Genomic DNA, 17,607 nt, shown 5'->3' with positions numbered 1-17,607 from the left:
TGAAAATAACATCTTATCTCATAAAATACTTCGTAGAGATTTTTTACAGGAAATCTGATCCTGAAATGCATCCATTAGTGGTAATAAATACTGCTTTAGTCCATCCAATCCATAATGTCAAGGGCTTTATTCATTTTTATGTGAAAATGCAACAGAGAATGGTCATTCACTGTACTTCCAGATCTCAATGTCTGTACAATCTATGACTAAACTTTAAAATAGTTACTGTTTTTGAGGGGGTGTTTAACAAATGTGTTAAGGTTGTCCTATGTAACTGCCTGGAACCTTGTAAGCAAGGTGAATGACTTGAAGCCAGTGGAGATTGTGTGGCTTTAGCTGTATTAATACACACTTAGAACAAGTTTCATGACTTCAGTGGAACCATTCTGGTGTGCTGATGATTGTTCATTGTTTCAGCAGAAAAAATTTATTGAGTCTAATGTGTATCCAGTATATCTAGAATCAGTGGCAGCAATGTTGACAATGCCTTGTGAGAATGGCTGTTGATCTATCAGTACATGATATCGTCCTATATATATCATCTTTATTAATTTAATTATTTGTATTCTCTCATTCTTATCTGAATCCTAATGTGTACCATCTGTGGTGTTATGTTAACAGAGAGAGACAGAATGTCATGATAGACAACATAAGAATGACATATCAGGAAAGAAAGGGATGTTAATTACAGGTGACTCTGTGGAATTATTAGATAGCCAAGCAGAGATCATTTTTTATTTAGTAGACTTTCCTTCAGATGAAGACAAGGTTCTTAAGCTCAATCATCCTACCATAGGTCTGTCTTAAATTAAATTTCTTGCCTTGTTTGCTACTCATTGAGTTAGCGAATCCCAAGAAGTAAGACTTGCCAGTGGGTTTTAAAAAAATCAGTGATGGACCCTTGAGAAGTAATTTTACATGTGTGAAGTACATTAAAATTAAAAGAGCAGCAGTAGCAATTGATTATGTCTATGCACATGGAATTTATTTTATTTTCCTATCTGGTAGTCTTTGTGGCTTAGACAGCATATTAGCTACTTAGAGCAGGAGATTTAGGTCCAAATTGATTAAAGTAACAAGTAAAACTAAATCATGTTCTAGCTTAGATGAGTGATAATTTTAAAACTACATTTTGGGATAATACTTAGAATACCTGTTCAGTCTTCTTTACAGCTAGTGGATAGTGTAACAGTGCAAGCCAACCCTTAAGTGCTCGGATGGGCTGTTATTATCACACAGCCTGACCTCCTTAGCTTTAACTCTATAATTCCATCACTAACCTTGGATGGCTCTTCAAGCTTTGGTATATCTTTGGGGAAAATGTATATTCTTGATGTGAAGACCACAGGAAAGGACTGTGGCTTTAGGTGCCTTGTTCCAATGAGAAATGTGCTTAATTATGTGAAAGTCGCCTTATTTTCCATCTGGATTTTTACATATCTGCTTTCAATTGCTCTATCCAGTTAAACAGCTTTGGTAAGACTGAAGACCCTGCTTTCTCAAGTTACTTCTTGTACATATTAGTAAATCAGAGTCAGTTTTCCTCCTAACCTTCTCTTCAATAAATTAAGATGACCACTTTCCTATTACTGTGTAATAGTGGCATGTGCATATATCTTCTCACTCAGAGCACTGTGCACAGGAGCTCCTGCAAAACTCATACTCTTGAAATACATGAGAGTCACAGAATCGTAGAGGTTGGAAGGGTCCTCAAGAGATCCCTGGGTCCAACCCCCTGCCAAAGCAGGGTCCCTAGGACAGGGTGCACAGGTCGGTGTCCAGACAGGGCTGGAATCTCTCCAGAGAAGGAGACTCCACACCCCCTAGGCAGCCTGTCCCAGGGCTCCCTCACCCTCACTGGGAAGAAGTTCTTCCCCACATTTGGGGGGGGGGAACTCCCTGTGCTCCAACTTGAGCCCATCGCCCCTTGTCCTGTCCCCACAGACACTGAGCAGAGGCTGCCCATTTCCCCGTGTCCCACCCTTCAGCTATTGATCCCCATTGATCATATCCCCTCTCAGGCTTCTTTTCTCAAGGCTGAACAGGCCAGTTCTTTCAGCCTTTCCTCACAGGGGAGATGCTGTAAACTGGCTTTGGGTCAGTAGGGATCCTCCATTTATAGGGAATTTTGAAATGTACTCCATGGCTGGTCATTAAGTAGTTTGTTAAGCAATGAATAGATTTGTCAAATGCCAATGCTTAAGCTCAAAACCCAATTGGTATTAGCATACCCTGGCAAAAATAATGCTTTACTGGCCTGTAATCATTCTGTTCCTGACTCTTCAGCATCACTTACTTTACAAGAACTCACACCACCATGAAATAAATTTCAAAGAAAGGAGAAAAATACCCTCTGCCTTGCAGGCCACGCTATTAAGTATTGATGAAGAAGGTAGATGTTGTTCTTATGTGTAATAAAGTAACATTTTAGCTGTTAAAAGCAACCCAAATAATCAAAAAACAGGATTTTTGGAATAGCATTCACTCATGCCTACTGTTGTTCACCAAATGACTTTTTGTCCAAATGCATCTCTGAAAACATTTTGGTGTCTTTCAGTTCATAAATATTTCAGCCAGGTTTCATTTGTTTATTGTACTATCCTTTAAACCATTTTTTTGTTTCCTTGGAAAATGCAAGAAGGATAAAAGTTGCCCTCTGTTAATGAGCAGTATTATGTTTATAGCATCTTTTCCCTCAGCATCACAGGCTGTTTCTCTACCCTCTGCCCTTTGCTAGGGGGTATCAAGACCTACAGTTTTTCTTTGTTTCATCTCCATAGTCCTCAAAGTTGATGGTAATCTTCAAAGGGGCTTCTGTAGCCTAATGGCAGTCAAACAGCAAATCCTGATAAGTTCCATTCTGTCTTGGGTTGCAGTTGCTACAGCGTTTTCACTCACCCAAGGTCATGTAAATCATCAGACAAACTCAAAATCAATACATTTTATTACAGCAAAGCAAAAAGTTCTGTTCTAGATCACAAAACTGCACCTCTGGATCATTCTTATAGAACCCCAGACTGGTTTGGGTGGGAAGGGACATCCAAACCCCCTCAGTGCCACCCCTGCTGTGGGCAGGGATACCCCACACCAGCCCAGGGTGCCCCAAGCCCCATCGAACTTGGCCTTTCACCGTGCCAGGGATCCTGGGGCAGCCACAGCTTCTCTGGGCACCCTGTGCCAGGGCCTCCCCCCTCCCAGGGAAGGATTTCTGCCTCCCAGCCCCTCTCCAGCTGCCCTCCTGCAGCTGAAGGCTGTTCCCCTGGGCCTGGCCCTCCCTGCCCTTGGTACCAGCCCCTCTTCAGCTCTCCTTGGAGCCCCTTGAGGGACGGGAGGGGGCTCAGAGCTCTCCCCAGCAGCAGCCTTCTCTTCTCTGGGCTGAGCCAGCCCAGCTCTCCCAGCCTGGCTCCAGAGAAGAGGGGCTCCAGCCCTCCCATCATCTCTGGGGCTCCTGGGGACTGGCTCCCACAGCTCCATGTCCTCCTTGTCCTGGGGACCCCTGAGCTGGAGGCAGCGCTGCGGGGGGTCTGTGTCCCAGAGCGGAGCAGAGGGGCAGAATCCCCCTTTCCAGCCCTGCCAGTTCTGCTGCTGGGGATGCAGCCCAGGACACGGGGGGCTTTCTGGGCTGCCAGCACACAGTGCCAGCTCACATGGAGCTTTTCATCAACTATTTAGCATTCTCAATACTAAATCTCCTCTCTGAGGCTGTTGTTTGACTTCATGGAATGATCCACAGCAAAGCTGGCTTAACAGTATTGCTGCCTGAGGGAATGGGAATGGATGATGGTGAGAAGCAGCAATGCCTTTGGCCAGCGTGGATGCACAGGACTGCATAATGCCAAACCATATCTAGGCTAGTCACCTAAGGGGATCATAAACTTCACTCTGCTTTGGCCCATTATATGTAGAATCAATCTCATACTTTTGGCAATTTGTACATAAGGAATTTCATACAACTAGTCTTTTGAAGGGATTACATATTTCAGCAGTAAAGGGGCTAATCCTTGTACCAAAATTATTCATTTATGATATAATTTCAAGGAGTTACTGAGTATGTATAACTAGGGTTTTGTTTTTCTAATGGTAGTTATACACAGGATCACAGACAGGATCATCATCCCCCTGTGCTGCTGGGGGGAGTGAGAGAAATGGGGAGAAGAGTTGAGCCTGGGAAGAAGGGAGGGGTGGGGGGAGGTGGTTTAACATTTGGGTTTTATTTCTCATTATCCTACTGTTTTGATTTGGTAATGAAGTAGATGCCTTTTTTTCCTGGTTGAGTCTGTTTTACCATGACAGTAACTGCTGAACCATCTCTCAGTGTCCATGTCATATCTTCTCTCCCCTGTCCAGCTGAGGCTGGCAGTGATGGAGCAGCTTTTGTGGACATCTGGCTTCCAGCTAGGGTCAACCCACTACACTCAGCATTACTTGCTCCATAACTTTACTAATGCAGCCAAACTTTCTCCAAACCTTCTCTTTAGCATACTTCTCTATTGGAGTCCTCTTTGGAGCTCAAATTTCAGAGCTTCCTAAGAGTCTCTCTCCATAACTAGTGGTCTCTCTCTCCATAACTAGTGGAGGGTCTCTCTCTATAACTAGCAGTGATCATGCTAAGGAACTGCTAATTTCAGAGTTAATTCAGCAATACATGCCTGCTAGGCTTCTAGTAAGATCCTGGCTCTGTGAACAGATAATTGTCTTCATTATCTCTAAGGGTATTTGGAACTTTTCTCCCATTCAGATGTGCAACTTTACACAAGGAAATTTTGAAGCACTTGGTAAAATATTTTTTGTAGCCATTTGCATGGTTCAAAATAAATATTTTGAGTACCTTGATTACAGTAACTGCAGCTTGATTATTTAAGGTTTTACATCTGTATTTGACTACTGTGTGATGTTCTGAAATATAAACCGCATTTCATTTGCATGACGTTTTGAAGGGGGTATCGGAGTTGAATCTCTTCAGCTCTGTTTAGCCAGAGAGAGACTTGGACTTGCTAAAAATACCTACTGAGTATGCATGTAAGAATCACAGACTGGTCTGGGTTGGAAGGGACCCCAAGGAACATAGAGTTCCAACCCCCCTGCCACAGGCAGGGCCACCAACCTCCTGGCCTGTAGCTACACAAGGTTGCCCAGGGCGCCAGCCAACCTGGCCTTGAACACCCCCAGGGGTGGGGCACCTCTCTGGGCAGCCTCTTCCAGCCCCTCACCATTCTCTCTGTAAAGAACTTCCCCCTAATAATACCCAATCTAAACCTTCCTTCCTTTAGCTTTAGCCCAGACCATGCTAATCCAGGTGTATGGGATGTTCTAAGTCTAGGTCTGTCGAATTTATGCCTGCAGCCCAGTCAGGTAGGAAGGATGATCCTCAGGGTGTGCTGTGCTTTCTCTCTCCCCAGGAATGCGCCAAGGTAATGATGTTGGCACACAGTATCGCTCAGCCATCTACACATTTTCTCAGGAACAGATGGAAGCTGCCTTGAGATCTAAGGAAGAATATCAAAAGGTAACATTGGGCAGGGTGTGGAATTACTTCACATGTGAGTGGAGGTCAAAGACATCACCTGGTAGCAGAAAGTCACTTTGGAGCTGTACATTGTCTCAGTGTTGCTATTGGAAATCCTTATTCCAGTACTGAACATGCTTCTTATTTGCTTTTAAATTCCAATTATTATGATTTGGTTTTTGTGTATGTGTGAGTCATTTTATAATTATGCAGAAAGAAAAATAGCTACTTGTTCAGAAATAGTTTTAATATCTCCTAGAGAGTCTTTTTTAATTGTTGGTGTGCCAGAGCAGAACTCTCTGATCTTAAATTTCTTCAAGTGTATTTGGACCCCATTCTCTGAAAGTTGTAGCCAAAATCTCAGACCTTAGAGTTATTGAATGTAGGGGAGAAGTCCTTATCAATATTTGAGCTTGGTAACTCAGGATCACCCACATGCTGCTTATAAGATGCTTCTATCAAGACATTCCATAAATGTCTTTGATTAAATGTGACAGCCCATAACTTGAGAAGACTATTTGTTTCGACACTAGGATTTGTGTGAGAGAAGATCAACCCTTTCCCTTTCAGTACATGGCCCTGCTTTTCAGTGAAGGTGGATTCTGTCTCTTCCCTGCCACATAAACTATTCTTTGACTAAAGGCAGAGGGATTAGTGTCTCACAGTGCTGCTGCATTGTAATTGCTCTCTGATCTGCCTAATGGTCTTGACAATGCGAAGCCCAGCTTCTACAGCAGAGATTTGTAAATACTTCTATGAGATAAACTATTTACCTAGGATATCAGGGCAATAGACAGAGTACCTGTTGAGTAGCACTAGAGGAGTATCACCTTTCCTCCATTCACTTGTAGTATAACTTCACTAAAGAGCTATGTTGAAGAACCAGGGGTTGTGGTGAACATCTAAGTAAAGAACTGTATTGTGAAGAGTGAGGGTATATCAGTGAGAAGCATGACTAAGGTGTGGAAAGGAGGTGCACGTGCTGCAGGTCTTGTGTGGCACTTGGGTGTTCTCAGACCTGTGTATGACATTGGTGAGCTGAACTCTGTGTGCACGTGTAGGGCTGGTTTGTACATGCAGTTGGCGTTCCTCTGCATTTAAAGAGATGCTCTGAACTGCAAGCAGCTAATTTGCAAGTCGTTCCTGGCAGTGTGATAACTGTGCATGTCAATTAAGTGTTCAATGACATATATATTTTCTCAGGAGTAGCTGAACACATGGGAATAAGCCAGTCTTGCAGGTGTTTATCTTTGTTAACACAGTGGTTTCTGAAGGTTTGGTATTCGCCTTTATCATGCACAACTTCTTTCTACTCATTGTTTACCTTCAATCCATTCCTTTTCCAAATTGTTTTTGATCCTTTTTGTTAACATCTGCTGACCAATATCATACTGTAAATCTTACAGCTTGCAGTTTGCTTTCTGAACTCTATTATTCTCTGCTGTTGTCGTTAAATTAATGCTGACTTGAAAGCAAAATTACGATGTAGAAGATTGCAATATGATATTACAGAAATTTCCATCATCAAATAGATTTTCTTAATGGCACAATTTAAAATTTACCTACTTTGAAGTCTATCACCATTTGAACAGTGTGTATAATTAGTACATTTATATAATTAGGCAGAACTCTGTAAGTGATCACATGTAGAGTTTGTTTTTGCACTGAAGTAAGAGGAAGGAAGGGACTGTGTTGCCAACTAAGGAAACAGAGCAAATATGTACTGAAATTCCTAGAGGATATAGGGTTTTTATGTATTATTAATGACAATGTCTACAATACTTGACTGGGCATTGTAGTAGCAATAGGATCATTGTGTTGGAAACAGTATATTCAGGAATCCATATTCATATTAAATCACAGAGTCACAGAATGTTGGGAGTTGAAAGGGACCCTAAAAGATCATCTAGCCCAATCCCCCTGCCAGAGCAGGAGCACCTAGATCAGGTCACACAGGAACGCGTCCTGGTGGGGTTTGAATGTCTCCAGAGAAGGAGACTCCACAACCTCTCTGTTTTTTGTGTATTACATTATTTTAATGTAAATGTAATAAAATCATTTTCATTATTATTGCAGCCATTTAAAATAAATACCAAGCTCTTCTGGCAGTGACACATGTGTATCTATGCACCTGATAATGATTGATAAAAACATATGGGGATGGCATAACACTGGATTATTCCATAATAAGCAACAGTGCATACACCAAACTGGGGAAGGACTAACAGATATTAAAAACCTGATAACTACAACATGTATGAGTGACTCTGCAGGCTTTTGGCACAGCAAATTAATAAAAGCAAAGGCAGTATATTTGCCTGTTGACTCATTAATTGAGCATGTGCCCTTAGATGTCTTCTTGGGCTGAGGACCTGGAAAAGAATTAAGAATGTCCTTCAAAGAGAAGTTTGCTAGATGGCTGGGTTTTTCTTCATAAAGCCAGATATGAATGTTAATTTAAAGGAAACATTCTTGTTTGTTGAGGATAGAATCCAGCCATCCCCCAGGATTATATCATGAATTCTTGTCTCCCTTGCAGGCCAGCCTGAAGCACTAGCTCCTCTCTAGAAGCCACATAGCTGTGCTCAGGTCTGCTTACATTTATCCAACAGTAGTATGGGTTGAGAGGAGCAGATCTGCAGAACCAAACCATTTGTACTGAGGACCCAGCACACACGATGTGCATTTCCACAGGGTTTGCTCTTCTGTAGCTGCAGTTGGGTGCTCTGAGCCACATGTCACTAGCAGCTGGAAGTCAGTGGTGCATTTCTGGTTTAGCTCCATCAAAAAGCATTGGGTTCATCCATCCCCAGATCGCTCTGTGTCGTGAACCAGAGCATGATAAATGATAGTGAACAGGAGATTTACTACCAAACCCCACCAAAACACTAATGTGGCTTGCACCTTTAGGGTTGTGCTGTGCTTCAGTGGAGAAATACTGTAGTTAAGAGTACCACATCCGTACCTCCAACCAGCCTACGAGTGAGAATCATAACACACATTGATCCCAAGTCTCCTGCAGGATTGATCCCAAGTCTCCTGCAGGGTTACATCTATTTTAAGTTGTGAAGCTTGTTGCTCATCCATGCAGCTGTTTTAGCAGCTGAGAAATGGCGACAGGGCAATGAATATGCAGTGAGCCATGAGTCCTTAGCTGTTGATGAAGCTGAGCACATAGAGTCGGAATCAGCTAGTGGTAATATATATTCTAATACAATAGTGCTGCTGGTAAATGGTAACACAATGTAAGCATAATCAGAAAAACATAAAATGAGGGCCAGGTCTTGGTGAAAGTACTGCAAATGAGCTGTTCCATCAGTTTTGCCTGAAGCTGAAGTTTTTTAATACAGTTGAACCTGAGGTTACTCAATTTTCAAGACAGTTGCTAGGCTGGGCTTGGTTCTCAAATGAGTTATGTAGGCAATAATCCAAATAGTGAAATCGGGGTGGGAAGAAGATTCTGTTTATTTTTTTTCCCTGAATTGGAGGCCTGCATTTGCTTTCTGAAGCTCTAACACTGGTGTTTCAGGCTCCAAGAATACACTGAGTCCCTCTCCACCATTAAGGTAGCATCCAAAAATTCCAGTGCCTCTGCATCCTCATGTAGGACAGCCCCAGAAATGACCACTGTGCACAGAGAGCAAAATGCTGGTCTATTACAAAAGCAAGTATTTGGCAGGAGAAGATCCTTCAACAAAGCAGCTAAATGGTGTCTCCATGAAAAGTTATGAATTAAATGAGTCTTGAGCTCATGACAGAGGTGCTGGGTGATGTGAGCAGGTAATAAGCTCCTGATTTGTTATAGCCAAGAGAAGTTCATGGGGAGAGTTGCTGTCATTTAATCTCCATAATCTGGAGACAGTAATAAGGACTCAGAGAGACAGGAGTATAGAAATGTTGAGATTTTATGAAGACATTAAAAATGTGACCTTTAGTAAAATCCAGAGAATTTGAATGACATGGTTTTGTGCTGAACATACAGGAAATATAGATGAAGTACAAAAGTCACTTTTTTCCTGATTGTAGATGGATGGAGCTTTGCTAGAAGTAATACTTTTTTTCTTTAAATTATTTGGACTGTAAGGCTATAATCTTGGAAAGTTTCTCTGCAGGAGTGTGTTATGATGCTGATAGAAACCCTCTCTGAAATCTAAATCAGGTGGTCAACAGATTGAGAAAACAAATCAAATAAACACAATAACTGCACCAAAGCCAGAGTTACAAAGGGGGGGGGGAAAGAAAAAAGAAAAAAAAAGAAAGAAGTGATGCTAATTGTTTGCTTTGGGGCCTGCAAATATGTTGAAGAAGGTCAAAAAGTATTGTAAGTACAGGTGAGGAGATTAAATTTAAAAGTTAAAATTTACAGGATCACAAGGTTGGAAAGACCTTTGACATCACCAAGTCCAACCATTCCTGTCCTATGCTAAACCATATCTCTAAATACCTCATCTACCTGTTAAACACATCCAGGGGCAGGGTAGATTTTTTCTTTAATTTTGTTATTTTTTTGACTTTTAAAGCCCATAACAGTGAAATGATAAGTCATGGATAACCATGGGAAGAATGTGAATGAATATTATTTTATACAGACATGGACTTGGAGTACTGTCCTTCATTTGCAATGACCAACTGGCATTGTGGCCACAGTTATATGATAGCTCTCCTGGTCCTGAACTTGCTCACAGGAGGTCTGGGAACACACTGAATTAACACTTTGGTAGCTTGCATGAAGCTCCTCTGTGGTGGGATAGTCAGATGGCATTGTCTCTTAGCTTAGAGCTGAAAACCAGCTGCTGGCTGGTTGAAGCTCTCTTATTTCCTTGGGAAGGCTACGCTCCACTGGAAGGACTCAGCTAACTGCTGAACTGGGAGCTCACATTTACCCCCAATGGAGTGTGTACTCAGCATGGGACATGTTCCCAGGGCCTGATTCAGTTGTTTACACCTGGTGCTCCTCAGGAAACTCTAGCACATCTTAGTCAACCTCTACATAAAAATATCACAGAATCATAGAATTGTCTTGGTTGGAAGGGGCCCTTTGGATCACCAAGTCCAACCATCACCCCAGCCTAACCAGTAGACCATGTCCCTCAGCACCACACCTAACCATCTTTTAAATTCCTCCAGGGATGGAGACTCCACCACTTCCCTGGGCAGCCTGTTCCAACATCTAACAGCCTTCTCTGCGAAGAAGTTTCTCCTAATATCCAATCTAAACCTCCCCTGGCATAACTTAATGCCATTTCCTCTTGTCACTGGGGAGAAAAGGTCAGCCCCTACCTCTCCACAACCTCCTTTCAGGAGAGAGACTGTATCATACCTGCCAGTCCCATGTAGATACCTGAAATCCCCTGAGAAGCTGAAATAACACTAAATGCCTGTGTTTACATAGCTGATTTCAGGTACACCCTGATTTTTTGTGACTCTAATAGAAGTTTGCATACCCAATTCACATGGGTATCTCCTGTGGTATAAAGCAGGTATAGAACAGGTAGTGATGGATGGAATTAATGAATTAGTACAGAAGACCCAACAGTCTCTGCAACTCAGCAGCCTAATAGATCCTTTCATAAGGTTGTGGTGGGATGATGTCAGAACAAACCAGCAAACCCCTCAGTTGCAAAAGCAAGAGTTTTATCTTTGGTATAGTAGAAAAGAGGAGAAATTTAAAAACATGGAGTTTCCTGGTCAGTGCAGTGAGCTTTGGAGCAGCAATCTGGGCTCCATCAGAGTAGGAGTGGCCAGCAGGGACAGGGAGGGGATTGTCCATCTCTACTCAGCTCTTGTGAGGCCCCATCTGAAGTCCTGTGTCCAGAGCTGGAGCCTGTAATACAGGAAAGATGTAGAACTGTTGGAGAGGGTTCAGAGGAGTCATGAAGATGATTAGAGGGCTGGAGCAGCTCCCCCACGAAGAGAGGCTGAGGGAGCTGGGCTGGGTCAGCCTGGAGAAGAGAAGAGAAGGCTGGGGACCTCATTGCAGCCTTCCAGTACCTGAAGTGAGCATACAAACAGGAGGGGAATCAACTTTTTAAAAGGGTAGATAATGGCAGGACAAGGGGGAATGGATTAAAGCTAAAGGAAGGAAGGTGTAAATTAGATATCAGGGGGAAGTTTTTTACAGAGAGAGTGGTGAGGGGCTGGAAGGGGCTGCCCAGAGAGGGGGTAGGTGCCCCATCCCTGGGGATGTTCAAGGCCAGGTTGGATGGGGCCCTGGGCAACCTTGTGTAGCTCCAGGCCTGGAGGTTGGTGTCCCTGCCTGTGGCAGGGGGTTGGAGCTCTGTGACCCTTGGGGTCCCTTCCAACCCAGACTAGTCTGTGATTCTCTGAATCTGCAAAGAAGTGATGTGGTCAGGATTGTATTTGTCAAGGCTGGAGGAAAGGCTGTTTCCAAGACTGACAGTTTTAATTGCATGAAGGAATGCCTTGTGGAATGAATTTACAACATTCAGCTGTGGGTTTATGTAATGTCATTTTTTCACATGGTTTTTGTTGGGTTTTTTTTGTCTAGGAAAAGTTAAATAGGTCTTTCTAAAAAGTAGGTTGTTGTTATTAAAGCAATACAATAGCGTCGATAAAAAATAACACCTGCTTACTCTTGTTCAAATTATGTCTATTTCAGAGCTTTATGTATCAAATTATCTTTGCTTGCCTCTGATGTGAATAGGAGCTACTTGATTCCTGATTGATGGTGGTAGTTCTTATGAAAATAAGCAAACCTGATCTGATAAGCTAAGCCATTATTTATTTTGTAATCACTCATCTGTGCTGTGGAGATGCTTTTTTCTATGTTCATCCCTCTCTGAGAAAGCTGCATGCAGCTGTCGAGGAGGAAGTTTTGTGTGAACAGTCACTGACCCATTTTATATTACCTTAAACTGTGGAAATTTTGACTTCTTTGTCACTCCAAGAAAATTTGGTCACCTTGCAGCAGAAAGATAGCTGAAAAGTAATACACTCTGCTGTGTTTCTTGATGACAGTGGCAATAAAATAATCACAGAATCACAGAACTGTAGGGGTTGGAAGGAAACTCAAGAGATCATCGGGTCCAACCCTCCTGGCAGAGCAGGTTCCCTAGGACATAAAAGCTTCAACAGCATGAATTTAGGATACTGTGGTTAGCTTGTTTGAGTTTCTTAGAATAAATGTCTTTAAGATGGCCTGTCCTGTTGTTAACATTGATTAACATCCCACTCGTGCTTTCTTTGATGAGCTTATGCTGAAACGGTTTTGTGCTTCTCTGTTTTGTGCTTCTCTGCTGTGCCTTGTTTTTCCCCACTATCTTGGCAGGGATTTCTCTTGGGACTGACATGGTCAGCATCCTGTGGGGTTTTTTTGCAGCCATAACTTAAAACTTCAGAGTTCTCACAATACTATAGTTATTGTTCATCTGGCTTTCTTAATAAAAAAAAAAAAAGGGATGTAGAATCCTGTCTCATGTTATGGAAGGAAAAACATTGTGTGTCACCTCCATTTGAAACAATGAAAGGTACAGGATGTATATCATAGAATCATAGAATCCCAGACTGGTCTGAGTTGGAAGGGACCCCAAGGATCACAGAGTTCCAACCCCCCTGGCACAGTCAGGGCCACCAACCTCCATGCCTGGAGCTACACAAGGTTGCCCAGGGCCCCAGCCAACCTGGCCTTGAACACCCCCAGGGACAGGGCACCCACACCCTTTCTGGGCAGCCCCTTCCAGCCCCTCACCACTCTCTCTGCAAAGAACTTTCCCCCTAATATCTCCTCTCCCCCTTCCCTCCTTCAGCTTCACTCCATCCCCCTTGTCCTGCCAGTCTCTGCCCTTTAACAAGCCCATTCCCCTCCTGTTCCTGGGGTCCCTTCAGGGACGGGGAGGCTGCAGTGAGGTCCCCCCACAGCCTTCTCTTCTCTAGGCTGACCCAGCCCAGCTCTCTCAGCCTCTCTCCATGGGGAGCTGCTCCAGCCCTCTGAGCATCCCCGTGGCTCCTCTGACCCCTCTCCACCAGCCCCACATCTTCCTTGTGTTGGGCCCCAGCTCTGGACACAGGACTCCAGCTGGGGAGGGCAGAGCAGAGAGGGACAATCCCCTCCCTGTCCCTTCTGGCCACCCCTCTTCTGATGGAAGAGATACGGCCTTACGAAAACACTAATAAGCATCCCTGGGTAGTAGAAGAGGGCTAAGGACACCTCTCAAAATCCACTGAGGCAGAAGTGCCACCATCCTGTAGTGAGTGCAGCATCCTGACAGTGGCATGCTATTTCTGTTGCCCTGGATGCAGCAGCAGCACGTGTTGCTTTTATCAATGGCGAAGAAGGCAAGCTTATTTTTTTTAGCTTTCAATTCTGTGTATATGCTGTTTGTTTGATCAAAGGCTGGGTGTTTCACTTAGCCCTTTGACTGCTGCAAATATAGCTAATCATGCATTTGAAGTTAGAACTATGAACCAGATTATGAAACCATACTTTCTATTTTACGATCATTTTTTTCATCCGGAAAGTCATGGAGTTCAGCAAAGAACACATTTGCTTTATTGTGCTGTGAATGTGAAGCCAGTGCTTCAAGCTGATGCTTATATTGCACATTTAAACTAATATTAGAAATTGCTCCACAAGAAACTCCTGTAAATATCCAATAGATTTGACTCCGGGAGTGCGTTGGAAATAAAACATTTCCTGCTTTGTATTGCTTGCTCTGTTCTGCTTGTCAGTAATGTAAAACATCCTGAAGTTGACTAGGCATCAAGTTTTCATATACTTAGACAGATGAATTCTCAGTCTTCAGGCCAGCTCTCCATGCTGACCCAGAAGATGAAGATTTAAAGGGCTGAGTTGACTTGCTTACAGGAGTCTAGTGCCATTGGAGACGCCCTACCCTGATGTGTTTAAAAAAAGGGTAGATGAGGTACTTAGGGATATGGTTTAGTATAGGACAGGGACGGTTGGACTTGATGATCTTAAAGGTCTTTTCCAACCTTGTCTTTCTGGGATTTCACCTGGCCTCCAGCTGCCACTCCAGGTGGGTGTAGATCTCCTTTGGGTCTTAGGTCATACCAGTGGTAAGGGAATGTAGAGTCTGTAGCAACATCAACACACTGAAGATAAACACCTTTCCATCAGCCTCCGTACGTGTTCCCACATGGCCTGGTGGCATCTGGGATCCTTCTGAAGGGCTTCTTTGAATTTCTTAATCTTTATTATGCAGCTGTTACACCACTCAGAAAGTTTCCAAAGTCTATTATGTCAGGAGCATAAATTTGGTAACAGTATTAATAACAATGGTTTAATTGTAGATAGTGCTTTACAGGGAACATGATGTAGTTCCTTCTCTTAAGTAAGCTCTCAAGGATCCTAGTTTAACAACATGATGAGGGAAGACATGGTAAAATGGTTTAGAAGAAGATTGAGGCAAATCAAAGATGCTTATGATTACCTGCTCCTCTTCTGTGTCAAATCTTCTTGTCTTTGGGTTATAACTAACTGAAGCAAAAATTTCCAGGAAGCAAAAACTGAGAAATCATCTCAAGATGTGCTGAAAATGGTGTATCTTAATTCTTCTCTATCCTTTGAATCCCTCTGTGTCAATGTGAAAGATGAGGCTTGTAGTGGGACTCTGCACTGAGCTGGAGAGGGGTGGCCTAGCTTGGAATTCTCATAGAAATTAAAAAGTGAAACAAAAAGCCTGATTCATTTTGTTTTCTTAAATGACACATGCATGTTTAATGAGCATGGTGAAGTCTTGGAGCATTGCTTCTGCTGTCCAGTTTGTTTACCCCTCGTGTAAAGCTGTGGGATCCAACAAACACTATTCAAACATCAAGTTTTCTCAGTGACAAAAGTTTGCCTAAGCCAGAATTAATTTAATTAAGAATTCAAGTAGGTACTCATGGAATATTTTTCCACTGTTTATCCAACTCCAAAATATAAAGCCAAAAATTGATCTGAAACAGAGCTTTTCAAGTCACATCTAAGAACATAATGGCACTTCAGAAAGTTCTGAGTTCCACAAAGCTCACACATGGAAATAACAGATACTCCACATTTACAAAATATGCTGCTTGAGAGTCTAAATATGGACAGCACTTGGGTTCAGACAATTTGATAACCGGATCTCCTGCAGCATTTTAACACTCCTTTCTAATCTAAATAATTCTCTGATTCTATGTATCAACAATTATACCCTAATGAGGTTGCTTTCTAACTGATGTTAATGTTTGCTTAATTAACTCTCAAGCTTTTCTTGCAGGACCCAATGCAGATTAGTTGTACAGTTGCAAATCCAGAGTGACACCATTATATTGAATGGAATTACTTTGGATTTCCAGTAATGCAAGTGAAATAAAAATCTGGCCTAGGAGTTTCTTTAGTTTCAGTATTTTTGTTCCCCAATAAATTGTCAGAGAATTTGGTGAGATATTTTCTGTTTGAAGTATGCCACTCAGTCAAATATAGCTCTCAGCTTTTGGGAAAACAAGTCAATACTTCCTGGAAAGAAAAATCAGAGCATGCTTTAGCAAGCAGCATTGTCATGTCTGTTTTGATCTTGTGATCTTCTTGCATCAAGATCTTTTTCTCCTTTATTTACTTCCACAGATTGTAAATTAATCTATTTTTTTCCTTTAGATCCACAATGTCCCTGATTTCCTTAAAAGCTAGATTGCAAAAAGAGGTCAGAATGGGCTTTTTGGTTGATGGGTGATACCATTAACTGTATTATCAGTCTTGCACTGAAGCTTTGTAGAATTGCAGGCATTAAAACCAAGCCAGATAGGAAAAGCTGGAAGATCTCTGTGATAAGGTCAGGGAGACCTTACTACAGTCTTTCAGTAACCTAAAGGTGCCTACAGGAAAGAGTGTAGTGATAGGACAAGGGACAATGGGTTTAAAATGAAAGATGGTAAATTGAGATTAGATGTTAGGAAGAAATCCTTGCCAGGGAGGGTGAGGAGGTCTTGGGACAGGGTGTCCAGAGAAGCTGGGGCAGCCCCTGGATCCCTGTCAGGGTTCATGGCTGGGTTGGATCACAGAATCACATTAAAGGAGTGAGGTTGAAAGGGACCTCTGGATATCATCTAGTCCAATCCCCTGCCAGAGCAGGATCACCTCAAGCAGGCTGTACAGGACAGCATCCAGGAGGTGTTTGAATGTCTCCAGACACTCTACAACCTGTCCCAAATATTCCTCCTCATATCCAGGTGGAATGTGTGTCTATCACCTCTTGTCCTCTCCCTGGGCACCACTGAAGTGGGTGGGGCTTTGAGCAACCTGGATTAGTGGAGAGTGTCACTGTCCATGGCAGCTGATGGCACTGGGAGGGCTCTGAGGGCCCTTCCCACCCATACCAGTGTGGGGTTCTGTGATTCTGTTATAATGCACATTCCATATTCCACTCCCAAGAAAGCTTGGAGTTACAACTGATCCTAACATAAGTATTTTCTCAGTGGTGTATCAATGGGCTTAATAAAACATTTCTATGCAGGCATATAGGAGTATATAAAGATATTTTGTTAAGAGCTCCAGTGAAATACAAAAGAGGAAACATGCTGGGCTGATGTGGCTATCCCTCAGTATTTGGGGGTGTTTGAAGGATGAGATTTGCTTGAGTTCAGTCCAATTTTAAAAAGGTTTTAGTTTGGAAATCTCTACTTCTGTGGTTTAGACTGACTTTATTCAGTGACTCTGTAGCTACTAATTTTGTCATCTTACAATACAAGGTTTACAAACCTAACTGGTGAGATACCAGCTAGATGGATGTCTGTGCTCACACCATGTGGTGCTGATGTGCGTGGTGTCAAGGAAGATCAAGCAAATCCCCATTACAGCTCACCATGGAGTTAATGTAGAAAAAGCAGTTCTTCTGCCTTACTCTCTTCGTTTTCCCACTGCAAACTTATTTCAGCCTTTATTTGTAGCTTCCTCTCCACACTGATTGCTGGCTTTTTTTGCTGGCCAAGGTCTTCTGTACTTTCACCTTGCTCCACATCACTTCCTTCCTATTTATACATTTTCCCCAGTCTTCAGATTTACCAATTTCTTCCTCAAGCCTACATTTTGAGAAAAAGTAAAAAATCTTCTTTTAGCCTTGCAGAGAAAGATAAACTTGTGGTTTTTCTAGTTGACCTTT

At 42.6% G+C, this 17,607-nt stretch overlaps 1 protein-coding gene across 1 annotated transcript in view; it reads left to right on the top strand.

Annotated features, from left to right (window-relative positions):
• Positions 1–17,607, top strand: part of MSRA (methionine sulfoxide reductase A) — a gene marked incomplete at its 5' end in the record, with an annotated part of 332,571 nt that overhangs the window by 208,198 nt on the left and 106,766 nt on the right. Inside the window, one exon of the mRNA XM_084261893.1 lies at positions 5,400–5,506. Coding sequence (XP_084118019.1) covers positions 5,400–5,506 — 107 coding nt within the window. The remainder of the gene's footprint in view (positions 1–5,399; positions 5,507–17,607) is intronic.

Source organism: Gallinula chloropus (genome assembly GCF_964237585.1).
Source record: "Gallinula chloropus genome assembly, chromosome: 3".
In the NCBI taxonomy this organism is placed as follows: Eukaryota; Metazoa; Chordata; class Aves; order Gruiformes; family Rallidae; genus Gallinula; species Gallinula chloropus.
Note: the sequence above shows the minus strand (reverse complement) of the source record. Positions and strands in the feature narration are given on the sequence as shown.